This window comes from Populus trichocarpa, chromosome 14 (assembly GCF_000002775.5).
Source record: "Populus trichocarpa isolate Nisqually-1 chromosome 14, P.trichocarpa_v4.1, whole genome shotgun sequence".
In the NCBI taxonomy this organism is placed as follows: Eukaryota; Viridiplantae; Streptophyta; class Magnoliopsida; order Malpighiales; family Salicaceae; genus Populus; species Populus trichocarpa.
In genome coordinates this window covers 2,084,911-2,098,693 of record NC_037298.2, presented here as the reverse complement: position 1 = coordinate 2,098,693, position 13,783 = coordinate 2,084,911, and the positions used below count along the sequence as shown (strand labels likewise).

Sequence of the window (13,783 nt, the reverse complement as noted above, 5' to 3'; positions counted from 1 at the left end):
CTTTGCAACAATTCTCTTCAACCATGAACTAACAATCAAAACTAAACAAACTTGGTTGTTCTGAGATCCCGATCTGGCAATCCTTTAAATTCTATCTTTAATTGGGTTAACCTGAAATCTCATCTGACGATTCCCTTTAATCAGAACCAAAAGGCGACTCCCTTTAACCAAAGCTAAAAATCCTTGTGTGGTTGGGTTAACCTGAGATCCCTTCTGACAATCTCCTTTAACTAAAACCAAAGAAAATGTGTGTGTGACCTCGCTGTAATAGGTGACCTACCCAAGTGGAAAAAATATGAAGGTTTTGAAGTGGTCTCATTGTAATGGGTGACCTATCCAAATGAAAAAAAGAAAGAGTGGTCTCATTGTAATGAGTGACCTATCCAGGTGTGTCGTACGTCCCCTGTGCGGCGTTGATGGTGATTTTTTGTTTGTTTGTTTGATTTGATAAGTCGCCACCTAGTATTTGATTGAAGGTTACTAGGAAACCCGAATATACTGGTCTTTGTCAGAGATTTGAGGGTAAGGGACTGATTGTGGCTAGGGAAGGTATTAATACCCCTAGCGCACCCTACCTGAGGTAAGCTACTTCGTGAGTTGATGTGATTTTAAAAATATTATCCAAATTCTTAAGGCTTTAATAAATCAGTTATTAAATCCAAAAATATATGTAGAAACATGTTCTTATATTTTCATGGAAAATACAACATGATTTTATTTGTACTTAAAATACTTAGCCATATGCAAATTAATACATTATATTCTTGTCTTTTTTATTTTTTTTTAACATTTACAAAACATACATAAAAAAATACACAAAACACACACACATCGCTTTTTAGTATGCTTGCTCTCACATCATTTTTACATATTACAAAATAACAAAAAATTCAAAATAAATCAAATACAATTCAAAAATTACAAAATAAACACCAAAAACTCCAGGAATTGCTGGGAACATCTTTTGGGATCTGCAGGAACAGTGACGGCGTGTGGATCTCATGCACCACCACCATTGGCAGCGCGTGGATCTCATGCAGCACCACCATTGGCGGCGTGTTGATCCACATGCCGTCGTCGGTAAAGACCAGCAAACTGGTGGATCGGGAGTGTCTCCTTCTTCTCTACCTACTCATACCGACGGTGGATCTCACAGTCACCTGCAAGGCAACCCAAAAAACAAAAGCAGTAGATTTCACTTTTGTTTTCCCTTTTTTCTTTTAGATCTGCCACTATCTCCCTCCGTTAATCCTTTCTTCTTCTAGGGTTCAACGTTGCCATTGCTTGTTACCGTCTGGATGGTTGAAGATGAGAGAAGAAGTTGTCGTGGCTGGTGGCGTGTTTGCACACGCGACGATGGGACTCAGGGGGGAATCGACTCAAGGGACTGACCGCTACTGCTGGATGATAGAGCGGTTCAGTGGTTCATCCGTAGGCCGTCCATGGCCACTGTGAGTGGAAAAGGAAGGGAACTGAGTGAAGATCAGTCTGTAGGGAGGCTGAGTTGTGGTGAGGTTGTTCCGTTGATGACCAGGAGAGGGAACAAATTGGGAAATGAGGATGCTCTCGGTCGGTTGAGACATGGGAATGAAGAGCCTGTGTGGGGAAGAGCTGGGGTTCTCTCTGGTTTTGTTGGTGGGAGGTCAGGTCTGGTGAGTTCTGTGGGAGAAGGAAGGGTGGCAATGGGGAAGAGAGGAAGTTGTGGCCGGGCTTTAGTGGCTCTTTTGGTTCTCTGGGTTTTTGCCACATGAGAGGGGGATGACCAACCTCAATAAGGAAAGAAAGGCTTGGCCGTGGCTTCTGGTTTTGGGAGCCTCCAAATCAAAATGGTAGGGGGGCGGCGACTCTCAACAGGGAAAGAGGGGAAGATGGCAGGAGCCAAAACAGGGGTGGCTGCTGAGAGAGATCTCTCTGGTTTCTTTTTTTTTTCAAAGGAAGGAGAGGTCGCCGACCTCTATCAAAGAGATAGGTTTTAGGTTTAGGTTTTCCCCTCCCCCCCTATTTTTTTCTTTTTTCTTTTTTCCCAAATGCTTAGTAAAACATATGTATTTGATTTTTTTTTAAAAAAACAAGCAATATCAACGTCGCCTCAATGAGAAAAATCAATAATTTTAAAAATAACGTGTTAAAAGTTGAACGCGTTCAAAAGACCTTTTAAAATTTAAATTCTTTTGAGATGACGCTTAAAATGCTAAAAACAATGCAAATATATTAAAAACATATTTTTTTTTGTTTTCGTTGGTTTTTGCTATTTTTGGTTTTTTTTTCCTGAAAATTTATCAAAAACATGGGTAAAAATTAGGTAGCAACAATATGAAAGAATGATCTAATTGTAATGGGTGACCTACCTAGGTAAAAAAACATAGAGAATGGTCTCATTGTAATGGGTGACCTACCTAGAAAAAAGAATGGTCTCATTGTAATGGGAACCTACCCAAGGGGAAAAAAAAGGAAGAGTGGTCTCATTGTAACGGGTGACCTACCCAGGTGATGGTCTCATTGTAATGGGTGACCTACCCACGTAAAAAAACATGGAGAATGGTCTCATTGTAATGGGTGACCTACCTAGAAAAAAAAGGATGGTCTCATTATAATGGGTGACCTACCCAGGTTAAAGAATGGTCGTCTCACTGTAATGGGTGACCTACCCAAGTGGAAGAATGTTTTGAAGAGATGACAAGATAGGGCTCAAAGGGATACAAGGGCTCAAAGGCGCACTTGTAAGGAGGTAAGGTTAGGAAACACACTACCTGAAAGATAAGGGCTCAAACACACTTGAAAGTAGGTAATGTTAGAAAACGCACTACCCGAGAGATAAGGCTTAAAGGTGTACTTAAAATGGGGTAATGGCTCAAAGGCACACTCGAAAAGAGGTAGGGTTAGAAAATGCACTACCCGAGAGATGAGGCTTAAAGGTGCACTTAAAATGGGGTAATGGCTCAAAGGCGCACTCAAAAGTAAGTGAGGGCTCAAAGACGCACTCGAAAAGAGGTAGGGTTAAAAAATGCACTACCTAAAATATGATGGCTCGAAAGGAAGTGAGGGCTCGAAAGAGCACTACCTAAGAGATGGTGGCTTAAAAGCGCACTAAAAAAAAATGAGGGCTTAAAGGCACACTCGAAAGGAGGTTGGGTTAGAAAACGCACTACCCAAAAGATAATGGTGAAACACCGAAATATCAATGTTGAAAGCAATGCATTATGATCAATATGCATGTATACTTACCTGAGAAATATAGGTCCCTATTTTCTTCAATGGAGTCTTTCTTTTCTCAAAAGCTTGAGTCTTGGTAGCAAACTTTAATGGCCTTCTTGCTCTCGCTTACTCGAGTCACATCTTGTGATCTTGACCTCTGAGAGGGGTTTGATATCATCATACTTTTGTCCTCCAACCTTTATCTCAAGAGTCGTCAACTCTACCCCACATTTTATTTTCTTAGAAAGGGAATCATGAAGCCAGCCCTATTATGCATTTTTGGATTGCCCCCCAGCTTAATCATGCCTCTAAGTGTTAAATTTGATTTTTTCTTTGGGGATGAGGCTATGTGAAGGAAGATTTGGTTTTTGACAAGGGGTTGTTTTCATTCAGAATTTTTGGAATTTCAAAGCTATTCCAAACACAGAAATCATTTTGACATTGGTATAAAGCAAACTCGTTTTGAAAAAATTCAAGTGATTCCTATGGACAAGTTTTCATAAGTGATGAAAACCTTTTGTTTTGCTTTTGGTGAAAATATAAAATAACATTTTGTTGGTCAAGAGGTTCAAACTTCAATTTGAGGGTTACAGAGAACTGATTTTCAAAGCATTTATTTTATTTGCACGAATAATGATTTGGTTCGCAAAAGAAAGCACCGCCTACCGATCCAGATTGCTTGCCTTTGATTAGAAAGGGCTCGATTAGGCACGTAACATAGGCTTTGGCTATTGGTTATGAAGAATAGGATATTTGCAGGCTCAAAAAGGTGTTTAAGGGATTTCAAGACTAAGGATCACTTGTGCTTGTGCTTGTGCTTGTGCTTATTTCTTGACCTTTTGTCATTTGAATTTATTTCTGAAATGGTCTATCATGCCCCTCAATGTTGGGCTCGAGCTCTTCATTTGTTTTTTCTTTCTTCACTTGGTTGAGCATCATCATATCAATTATTTTTGTAAGCTCAAATCTTTTGGACCCTTTGGTTTTTTTCTTCATGCCCCCTAACTTTGTTTGGACACTTTTGATCATTGATAATTTTCTTGCACTTGCCCCTCAGTGTAGGGTGTGATCCTAGCCAAGGTTATTTTTAAAAATGTGTTGAGCTCAAAAAGGGACTCTAAAGAATATATTTTAGCCTTGTGAAAGGATTATCAAAGATGGCCTTTCTTCATTTCAAACTCATGCACTTAGGATCGGTAAGCCTTGCTTTCATGTGACTATGCAAAATGATTTCTTATTATTCATTCAAATAAAACTCAGCTTTGGAGTCACCTCATGTTGTTTTTGTTTTTGTTTTGTTTGTTTTTTTATAGGTTTTTTAGGTGTATGGTTACCTTTCTAAGGAATCACTTGAATTTCTAGAACTTGTTTGTTTGGACAAACACCAATATGATTTCTATCTCGTACCAAAAACTTTGAATTCCCAAAAAATCTTTGTGAACATGTGAGATCATGCATAATTTTGGAAGAAAAGGGAAACACACCGGTGGTTTTGTGGGTAAAGGTTGTGCTTAGTGTGTTATTTGCATGAAACAACAATAAAAATGAAGGCACGTCATGAACACAAGAAATCACATGATCTTATTAACAAGAAAGGCTCATTTGACAAATAAAGTCTTGTGGCATTATGAGCCAAATTAGTAACAAGACTTAAACAGGCTTAAACAAAATAAAAAAGCTTTGCAAACATGATCAAAAGGTAGTTATTGTTGGCCATATATAACAGGAACAAGCTCCATTTTCCAACTCTGGTGCACTCCCCCTCTACAATGTGATTAGTACTTAAAAGTGCATTTTTTCAAGGTTTTATATCATCATATTACACTTAAAGTATCATTAAATTCCCTAACTTAAGCATGTTTTATAATAGCAAGTCTGATAACATAAGATATCTTTAATTTATGGTAAATGCTTATTTTGAATGCATGCATATCTCACAATTTGAAGGATTGATTGATGTGTTTAACTATTGAAAGTGAAAAGACAGAGAGGGTTAAGCTTAAAGAAGAGATGTTGGTTTAATTTAAACTAGAACACCATTCAGTTATTGGATTATAACTGGAGCTGTAGAACTTGGATTTAGGTCTGGTTTATATGGATGGAAAGCTAAGACATAGGCCTAAAACTTTAATAAGAGTCCAAGATTCAAAACGGTCGTTTTCAAGTTCAAATTGTAGCAAAAAAAGAAAAAGTCGGAATCTATCCTGCAACCCAGACATTGTTCAGTGTTCAACCCATATCTCGAGTTCTAGAAGTCTAAATGAGCTTAATATTCTTGTTTTGTTGGAAAGCTGAGACAATTGCGTAGAACTTTCATAAAGACTATCTGTTCAAATTATGATGTTAGCAATGACGTTTTGTCCAGACAAGAAGATAATGGTTGTCACCAAGTCAAGAGGTGGCCACCGACTCAGTAATTAGTCATCAAATCAATAGTTCTGAATTTTAGCCTATAAAAGGAGGCATTTTCCATACATGGAGACATATTTGTTTTCACATCAAGATCTTGCTCTTGTTCTCTTTCTTTGTAATTTTGTAATGTTTAAGTTCTGCTTTCATTAATCTCTTGTTTACATTTTTCATCATAACTATGTTCTTATCTAGTCTATTTATATTTCTCTTATTCATAATGTTTAGCTAAGTTTATTATGTCGAGATGAAAATGTTACACTAATGGTGTAAGAATAAGTATAGTATAAACTCAACATGAACTTTAATATTTGATACTAACATGTTTTGTATTTGTTATCTTACTCACTTATAATACCTTGCTTGTGAAATGGTTAATCTAGATTTGTGTTGAACAACCCTTGGTACATCAAATACTTGATCCTTTCATAGCCAACTGTATGGTATAACCGACACCTGTGCTATGAAAGGAACTTGATTTGTTGTTAACATGAGTTATCATCATGAATACCTGACAACATTTACAAGTATTAGCATTACTCAAATGAGATAATTAATATAATCATGTTAATAATTTATAATCCGATTAGAACCTCCTTTGTGTGTGGTTTGTAGTTGAAAAATAAAAGGAGTTTCTATTATACTTATTTGAAATACCATTAGTGGATCCTCTAACATTGACAATTATTTTATCTTTGTTTAATCTTTACATCAATATCACATCTCAAAAGTGTCATAACCCAATTTTTGAATAAATAATAAAAAAATAAATGGATAAAAATATATTTGAGAATGGGGTTAAAACAACACAAATTCAAAGTTTATGGATGAAATTATCAGATTTGAGAGTAAATTGGTCAGAAATTGAAGAATTAATAAGTTTAGAAATTTAATTAAAATTTGGATTAGTTTAATTAATGAAATTAGAATTAATAAGTTTCCGAACTTAATTAAACTTTGATTTAATTAATTAAATAAATTCAGGGATTTAATTGAAATTAATCCAAGGACATAATTAGAAATTGATTATTACTGATTAGGATCCCAATTGTTAAGTTTAAACTGTTTAGGGACCAAAGTGAAAACAATCATGCCCAAGGTCACAACGGTGCCATTTGGAAGCATTGTTCATTATCTCCTTCGTTTCGCGCGGAGGAAGCCGGTTCAACAGGGAAAAGGGAAGATTCAGCAGATCACGGGCATTATACCCACGATGCCATTCCTGAAGCCACGATCTCTCGCCTCCACGATGCCAGCCATTTCTGGAGGTCGGGACACAAGACCTTCTCTGGCTTTATAAAAGCCAAAGAAAGGCCTCAGCAAAAGGGGGAGGCAGAGCACAAAGGAGGAAAAAAAACAAAGCAAAAGGCACAAATTCACAGACGAGCGGGAGAAGCAGGGGGTGAGAACCAGAGAAAAAAATGGAGAGGCAGAGCACGAACCGAAACAAACACAGGGGGAACGAGCTGGAGGACATACAGAGAGAGAGTCAAGAGAACAGAGAGAACAGAACACAACAAGGGAAACAGAAACAGAACAATAGAAAAAGAAAGAGCAAGGATCAGGAAGGAAGCTTGAAGACAGGAGCTTCGCCCAGCGTCTGCCGATTCGTGCAAAGTCTCTGCGAAACCAGGTAAGTAAGCTTCTCTTTCCCTGCTTTTCATTTTAATTCACCGGTTACTGTTTACTTTGAATTTTAATTCACTTCCTACTGTACATTCTAACTAAAAAAAGAAAGAGAAGGTCTGGTTAATGTACTAAAATAGAAAAAGATATATAAAAAAGATAAAAAAAATTTGGTTAAAAAAAAAGAATAAAAATACAAAATAAATATGTTTTTAGAATAATTATAATTGTATTTTTATATTTTCAAAAAAAAAAAAGGTGTATCGGTTTGATATGGTTGCTAGGCCCAAGCACTTGGGTCATACTAGACATAAGTGCGTGGGTCTAACAAGGTATTTGTTGCTTTTTTCTTAACAATACATAAGAAGTCCACGAGGAATTATTAGTTACATGTCCTATGACCATTCAACATATTCGCACGAGTATTTTGATTTTCAAAAAAACCATCATCTTTGTCTGGCTCACAAAAATTGTATAAATCCTAGGTGTTATACCTAAGCTACTTGGGTCTGGCAACCACGTCAAGCCTAAGCGGCTTGGGTCTAGCAACCTTGTGCAAGTGTACTGTGGACCAAGACAAACTCCATTATAGACTTGCATCGTGGATTTTCCAAGCTCTTAAAGCTTGGGATGTGGTTAATGTTGTCTTTTCACATAAAGTTAAATTATCATATTGTTTTTCGATTGAAAAAATTAAAGCACTGGTTGTGAGGGTATTTCAGTATTTTTCATAGGCCCATTGGTCATTAAACGTTTGGACGGGGATATGGTAGTCTTTTCATTTTTACTTGGGTCTGACAACCATGTCGGGCCTAAATTACTTGGGTTCCAAACCCAGTAAATCAGGTTGGCATGGTAGCCAGACGCAAGTACTATAGGGCTGGCATGAGTGCCAAACCCAAGGCTCTTGGGTCTGCATCGGTTTTAGACCAAAGACGCTTGGGTCTGGCATGGCTGCCAGACTCGTGTCTGAGTTAAAAAATTTAAAATTTTTTAAAAGTACAATTGAATTGCAAAAACAAACACTGTCTCATTGAAATAAGATTTTTTTATTTATATGCAATAGAACTTAACTGCAAACTCTTTTTTTTACAACTTATTTAATAAATTTGTTATATTTGAAGAGAAAAGAAAGGAAAAAAAATGTTGAGTTCTAAATGATTTATTTCAAGTCTTCAAAAATAAACTTCACTTTTTTGTATGCATTGTGGATGAAAATATTAATTTTATGATTCCATCCAAGTGTTGGACAATTTTTTAACGGCTTCATGCTTTTTAAATTTAAAATGTTGTTGTATGATTTAATTGTCAAAATTTATTACAAGAGAGTTTATGCTTTTGTATTATTTTTAACCTTTTTGCATAATAAATTGCCTCTTTATATATATATATATATATATATATATATATATTTGTGTGGGGGTACTGGGGGGATAATTTGGGAAGATAAGAACAAGTGATTTGTAATTCTACCATACATACATTTCATTCTAAATAAAATAATTCTTTCAAATCAAATATGTTAAAAATCAATACAATTAGATCAGGATTTGGTTCTGGACAGCGTAGAAAGATCATAAAAAAATCATGACCGGTGATGTAAGCCGTTCATAACTCGAATATTTATTTACTTTTTGCCTTTTCCGATAGAAAACAACTCAAAATCATCTTTACAGCCTTGAAAAAACAATTAGGGTGTGGTCAAATTTCCACAGTGATGGGATCAGTTTCGTTCCACTTGGTTATGTGTTCTATGGCTGCTGCACTTCTTTCTCATCGCCGATACTAACTACGCATGGATTAATATTAAATTTTAATTAAAGAGCATTTTATATTGCTGCTGATGAAATCGACTCTGATTGTTAAATTGATCATTGCAACTTTTCATTACATCGCCATCCGTTTTAGCCTCTAATAAGGTTTACTTCTTAATGATGCCGTGGACTTCCTTGCTTCATTTTGCTTGCGTCCCTACATACACAACACCATGCCTAAAAGATGCTTTCAATCGATCGATCCAATAAAACTGTCTTAATCGACGTAGACAATTAAGGAGGCGCTCTATAGAATTACTAGCATTTAAGCCAATTGCATTTTGTTCCTTCCTCTCGTGGTTATTTCACGTAGCTACTTCTTCTAAACCTACAATTCACGTGAAGTCTCACCTGCAAGTCTTTCTTACTTATATTATACTTATATTTCTATCCCTTTTCTCAAGAAAACAATTTAATTTAATTTTCTCCCTGCATGGTCTTTGCGATCTCTCTCACTTCTATATGTGCTGCCAAAGACATCAAGGATTTTTGCCTGAATCAGTGTCCGAAGATCTTTCCACAACCCAGGTAAAATTCGTTTCTCTGGCTGGCTATCCAATTCGGAGAAACAATTTATGGGTGAAATATGTGTTATTTTATCTTTTGGATAGTTGACAGTTTCGGTCGTTTTCTTTTATCTTTCGGGTAGCTGCTCATTATTTCCTTATGTGACAAAGATAATCAAAGCATTGTCGGAAGAAATACGAGGAAAATATCTACATGGTCTTGCTAAGGAAAAACTGGGAAACAGGAAATTGAACCATCTAATTTCGACAAAGATTCTATGTAAGAATCAATGGATATGATCATATCCAAGCTCAGAAAGAATAAGTAGGTTTGGATATGTGTGTGTATTGATGTATGTATGTATAGCCAAAACAACGATAAACACGTTGAGTTGTCAAACCACAAGGCAAGAAGAACAAAAGGTAAAAAAAATTATAAGAAGATGAGCAAGCAAAAATATTTTGAAAAGTGCAACAGCATTCTGCGATGATTCATATGATTCATATTTAACGACGGAATGAATTACATATTATTCATTTCTTGTAACAATAAAAAAATAAAAACAGCAGAATTACATAATGCAGATAATCTCCTTATTGTTTCTTCCAAATTTATTAATTTGCGTCTAATTAATTTTCTGGACAATCTAGTTTACGAATCATATCCACTTCGACGTAGCAAGTTTTCCAACTGGTGACCTAGAATCACGAAGATGCTTCTCCCTTGACAGTAATTTAGCCATCCTATACAGTCAAACAAAAAAAAATCAGCAAGATGAAATAAGATGCCATAGAAATCACTATAATATATAGACTTGAGCAGATATATACTTTATGAGAGCCTCTTCATTTGTCATCTTATCAACAGGTGTAAAGACTCCAGTGCCTAAATCCACCCTTGATACTGGTTTTTTCAACAATTTCTCACCCACTTTCACAAGATTCTCCAAATTCTCTTTCGTGGCAACATCCACGGACGAAAGCGTTCCGCTCAGCGTGTCATCCTGCATTTCACACATATGTTATAGTCAGGGTTCTTCGTTTTCTAGTTTTTAGTTTTAATTATTTCGTGGGAGAATATAATTTGGTATCTTGAATAACCACATGAGCGTGAGATAGACCTGAATTCGAAGATAATTTTCCTCAGAGTGGAGGGCTTGGAAAACAGTGGAAATATGAAGATCAACCATGTCGCCACTAGCTTCTGTAAACACATCCACTAATGGAGTAGAATTGTCACTAGTCAACCATCCCAAGACACCCCACTTGGCTGCTTCATCTGCATCATACTTTTCTTCAGATTTTGCCGTACCAGTCCCCAAGGACAGTACTAGGAATCGACCATAATCCATAGGCGCTGTGGGGAAGAAGTCAGGATTCTTCCGAGTGATTTCCTTGGAAACTTCGCTCATGGCAACTAAAGTCTGGAAATTCAAAAGGATATTAATGGTAGGATTCATCAATATGTTAAGAGTTATGCAAGTTCAAGAGCTGAAGATAAATGATGAACATACTGGATTATTTGCTGCCACACCACCATCAATCAGATTGAACTCTCTAACTTTGCCTGACGGGTCCTTGGTTTCAAAATAATGGGCAGGGAGGTAGGTTGGGGCAGCTGAAGTACCGATGCATATATCAGATAAAAGGGCATCCGTGGATGGGTCGTTCTTCACCTAAAGAATAAAGCGGTACGTCTTGTAAGGACATATATTTTGCAGTGTGAAACGATTCTTTTCTCAAGTAACACATAGAATTTTAAGAGTTGTGTTTGTATATATAACGAACCTGATAGCTTGAAAAGATTATTGGCTGAAGGCGCTTGATGTCAAAAGTTGGGATCACAATGTTTGTCATGGTCTGGTGCAGGCGTTTATCTCCCAATTTTTCCTGGACAATGCTATGCAGAAATTTGCCATCGTATTTTGGTCCTCTCAAACTCTTGATCAGTTTTCCAGCAGAAGCCAATGGAGACCTATTGCCAGAGAGTATACAGTTAGTATCTAGACATTTGAAGGAGAAAACAAAAATAGTTTTAAAGCACTTGATATACTATATTTAACTCTTTGTTATGGCATTCATATCTGGGATTATTACCCGTCCTGGGGAAAGATTTTAGGGCAGTTCTCAAGGTAGAACTCATTAATGTCTTTGGCGGCAAATAAAGGGCGGTTTTGCTCATTAGGGGTAGCTAGCATAGCAGTCACGAGGCCACCAGTGCTGGTGCCCGAAATCACATCAAAGTAGTCTGCAAGTCTTGCTTCTGCACCATCCAGCTTCTACAATTTGAATAGCAAAACACACTAGTCAGTGATAGGAGATGAAATTACGGAGTATTTTATGCCTGGAGAAAGTAATTAAACATTACAATTATATACCGATATAAATAAACTATTATCCTGCATGCAAGTGTGATGTATTCTTTTGATGAAACTATAAATAAAAAGGCAAAAGCAAAAGCATAAAATTACAAAACAAACAGACTCCGTGGAAGGTGGGCAAAGGATGCATGCAAGACCTCAAGTGTACCAAGGAATCGTTCCCTGTAGTTTCTTATTCTACTCTATTTTATATATCATCATGAGCTAGCACAGGCATAATAAAATGCATGATCTTGCAGGTCTATCTGACATGCAACAATACGTCCTTGAAGAGACCGATTTCTAGACTACCTGAAGCTCGGACTCTAAAAAGGCAAGGATAGTTCCTGGTATGATTCCTCTTATTCCACCTCCATCGATGCTAAGAACAGTGATTTGGTTTCCAAAAGTTGGAGGTTGAATGGGTGATCTTAAAGTCTCGATATGAGAGATTGAGGAGGAATTCAAAGGCATGGCTAGGTAATAGTACTGATCGAGAGCCTAGAAGCGGAAGAGTTAGAGGTGTTTAGCTTAAACTTTCTGAGAGCCTTGGGAGATGTATATAGCTAGTGCTGAAATCTAATTAAGTTTTGAAACTTGTAATTTCCCAAAGGGAGTGTGGAGGTATTTATAGACTTCTGTGCTTCATGAAGCATGGAATTTTCAATAAAGTTGAAAGATTTTACTCACCCAAATTTGACCTTGTGTAATTTTCCTGGACACGGTTCAAGTTGGACCATAAAGTTAAGGACGAGGGATTAATAATTGAAGATTTCAATTTATTAATCAAACAAAGATGACAACGAAATGGGAATGGTAGGTTTTCTTCCACACAGCGAAATAAATTAATCCAAACCTTGTTAACAAGTCTTGTATGCCACGAAAAAGCAGTCAATTACAAATAAGCCACTCTAGTTGCTTTCATGATTGAAAAAGTCATGGAGGCACATTTTCGAGGTGATAATCCACAATAAACATGAAATTTGAAGAAACACGTGTTTGGAAAATTTTGTAACCGAAGTTTCGTCATTATAGGCTATAGCTAAAGATAAAAACACAGAAAAAAAACCTTTTCTTCATTTTTAATTGAAAGAAGATTGAATAATCTATGAAGAATAGTATGAAAACCATATATAGTTTTCGTAATTTTTGTTTCAACAACCATACATGCCTTGGAAAATGAATGTTGTAGACAATTGAGAATAATGAGGAGGCTTAACCTAATGGTTAGCCAACCCTTTCTATATATATGTGTGTGTGTGTAGGTCAATACACAATAACAATAGTGGAGGTTACCACACAAGAGTATGTCTACAATATTTTCTATATATAATATTTTCTATATAAGTACATTCTATAATATGCCCTCTCAAGCTGAGGGTGGATGATCAACCCGAAACTTGAAACGAAAAGTAATGAACGAAGAAGTAGGAAGTAGCTTAGTGAAGACATCGGCAAGTTGATCCTGAGAGGAAATAAAACGAATCTAAATCTCTTTTTTTACAACTCTATCTCGGACAAAATGATAATCAACTTCAACATGTTTTGTGCGAGCATGCAAAACAACATTCGCAAACAAATAAGTGACACTAATATTGTCACACCAGATAATAGGAGCAGAAGCAGACGTAATTTGGAGATCTGTTGTTCATTTCTTGTATTTCTTCTATTTAATTAAATAGATGATAACGTTAACAGAGACCAAATAAGAAGAGATTACTGGGAAATATTGAAACAAAGGAGAGAGTTCTGCAAGGAATAAAACATCTGCTAACCTGCATGAACATTCAAGACTTTTGAATTTGAAATCAGACAGGAAAATCTTCAATTCAAATGTCATTAGTTTGTGTCCGAAGTATGATTTTTTTTAATA

General features: G+C 36.4%; 2 protein-coding genes and 1 long non-coding RNA gene across 16 annotated transcripts in view; 2 read left to right on the top strand and 1 right to left on the bottom strand.

Annotated features, from left to right (window-relative positions):
- Positions 1-13,783, top strand: part of LOC127904290 (uncharacterized) — an 86,640-nt gene that overhangs the window by 14,252 nt on the left and 58,605 nt on the right. For 2 of the 3 annotated variants that reach the window (XR_008057305.1, XR_008057304.1), the window contains exon 2: positions 12,327-12,605. This is a non-coding gene — a long non-coding RNA (uncharacterized LOC127904290). Of the gene's footprint in view, positions 1-12,326; positions 12,606-13,783 lie in introns of those variants that run through there. The other variant, XR_008057306.1, reaches the window with a different exon arrangement.
- Positions 1-13,783, bottom strand: part of LOC18104927 (patatin-like protein 2) — a 65,494-nt gene that overhangs the window by 16,434 nt on the left and 35,277 nt on the right. For 2 of the 11 annotated variants that reach the window (XM_052447063.1, XM_052447059.1), the window contains exon 1: positions 12,327-12,476. The exons of 7 other annotated variants lie outside the window; for them this stretch is intronic. In XM_052447063.1, coding sequence (XP_052303023.1) covers positions 12,327-12,384 — 58 coding nt within the window. In that variant the 5' untranslated portion in view covers positions 12,385-12,476. Of the gene's footprint in view, positions 1-10,010; positions 10,295-10,381; positions 10,555-10,671; positions 10,975-11,064; positions 11,227-11,338; positions 11,526-11,647; positions 11,830-12,222; positions 12,282-12,326; positions 12,477-13,783 lie in introns of those variants that run through there. 2 more of the 11 variants (XM_052447056.1, XM_052447057.1) reach the window with 2 other exon arrangements.
- On the top strand, positions 6,751-12,605 carry LOC18104929 (uncharacterized). Of its 2 annotated transcripts, none has more exons than XM_024585515.2 (3): positions 6,751-7,237; positions 9,521-9,572; positions 12,171-12,605. In XM_024585515.2, the coding sequence occupies exons 1-3, from the start codon at positions 7,026-7,028 to the stop codon at positions 12,252-12,254; spliced, it is 348 nt and encodes a 115-aa protein (XP_024441283.2). In that variant the 5' UTR covers positions 6,751-7,025; the 3' UTR covers positions 12,255-12,605. The 2 variants fall into 2 exon arrangements, with proteins under 2 accessions (XP_024441283.2, XP_024441282.2); XM_024585514.2 differs by lacking the exon at positions 12,171-12,605 and adding an exon at positions 9,722-10,130 and having other exon boundaries at positions 6,861-7,237.

What these genes read in the sequence shown, in the direction of transcription:
- LOC18104929 (XM_024585514.2), top strand. Translation starts at nt 7,026, where the DNA reads ATGGAGAGGCAGAGCACGAACCGAAACAAACACAGGGGGAACGAGCTG. An exon ending in CAAAGTCTCTGCGAAACCAG is followed by an intron (nt 7,238 to 9,520) that starts GTAAGTAAGCTT and finishes GTGCTGCCAAAG; the next exon opens with ACATCAAGGATTTTTGCCTG. An exon ending in AAGATCTTTCCACAACCCAG is followed by an intron (nt 9,573 to 9,721) that starts GTAAAATTCGTT and finishes TATGTGACAAAG; the next exon opens with ATAATCAAAGCATTGTCGGA.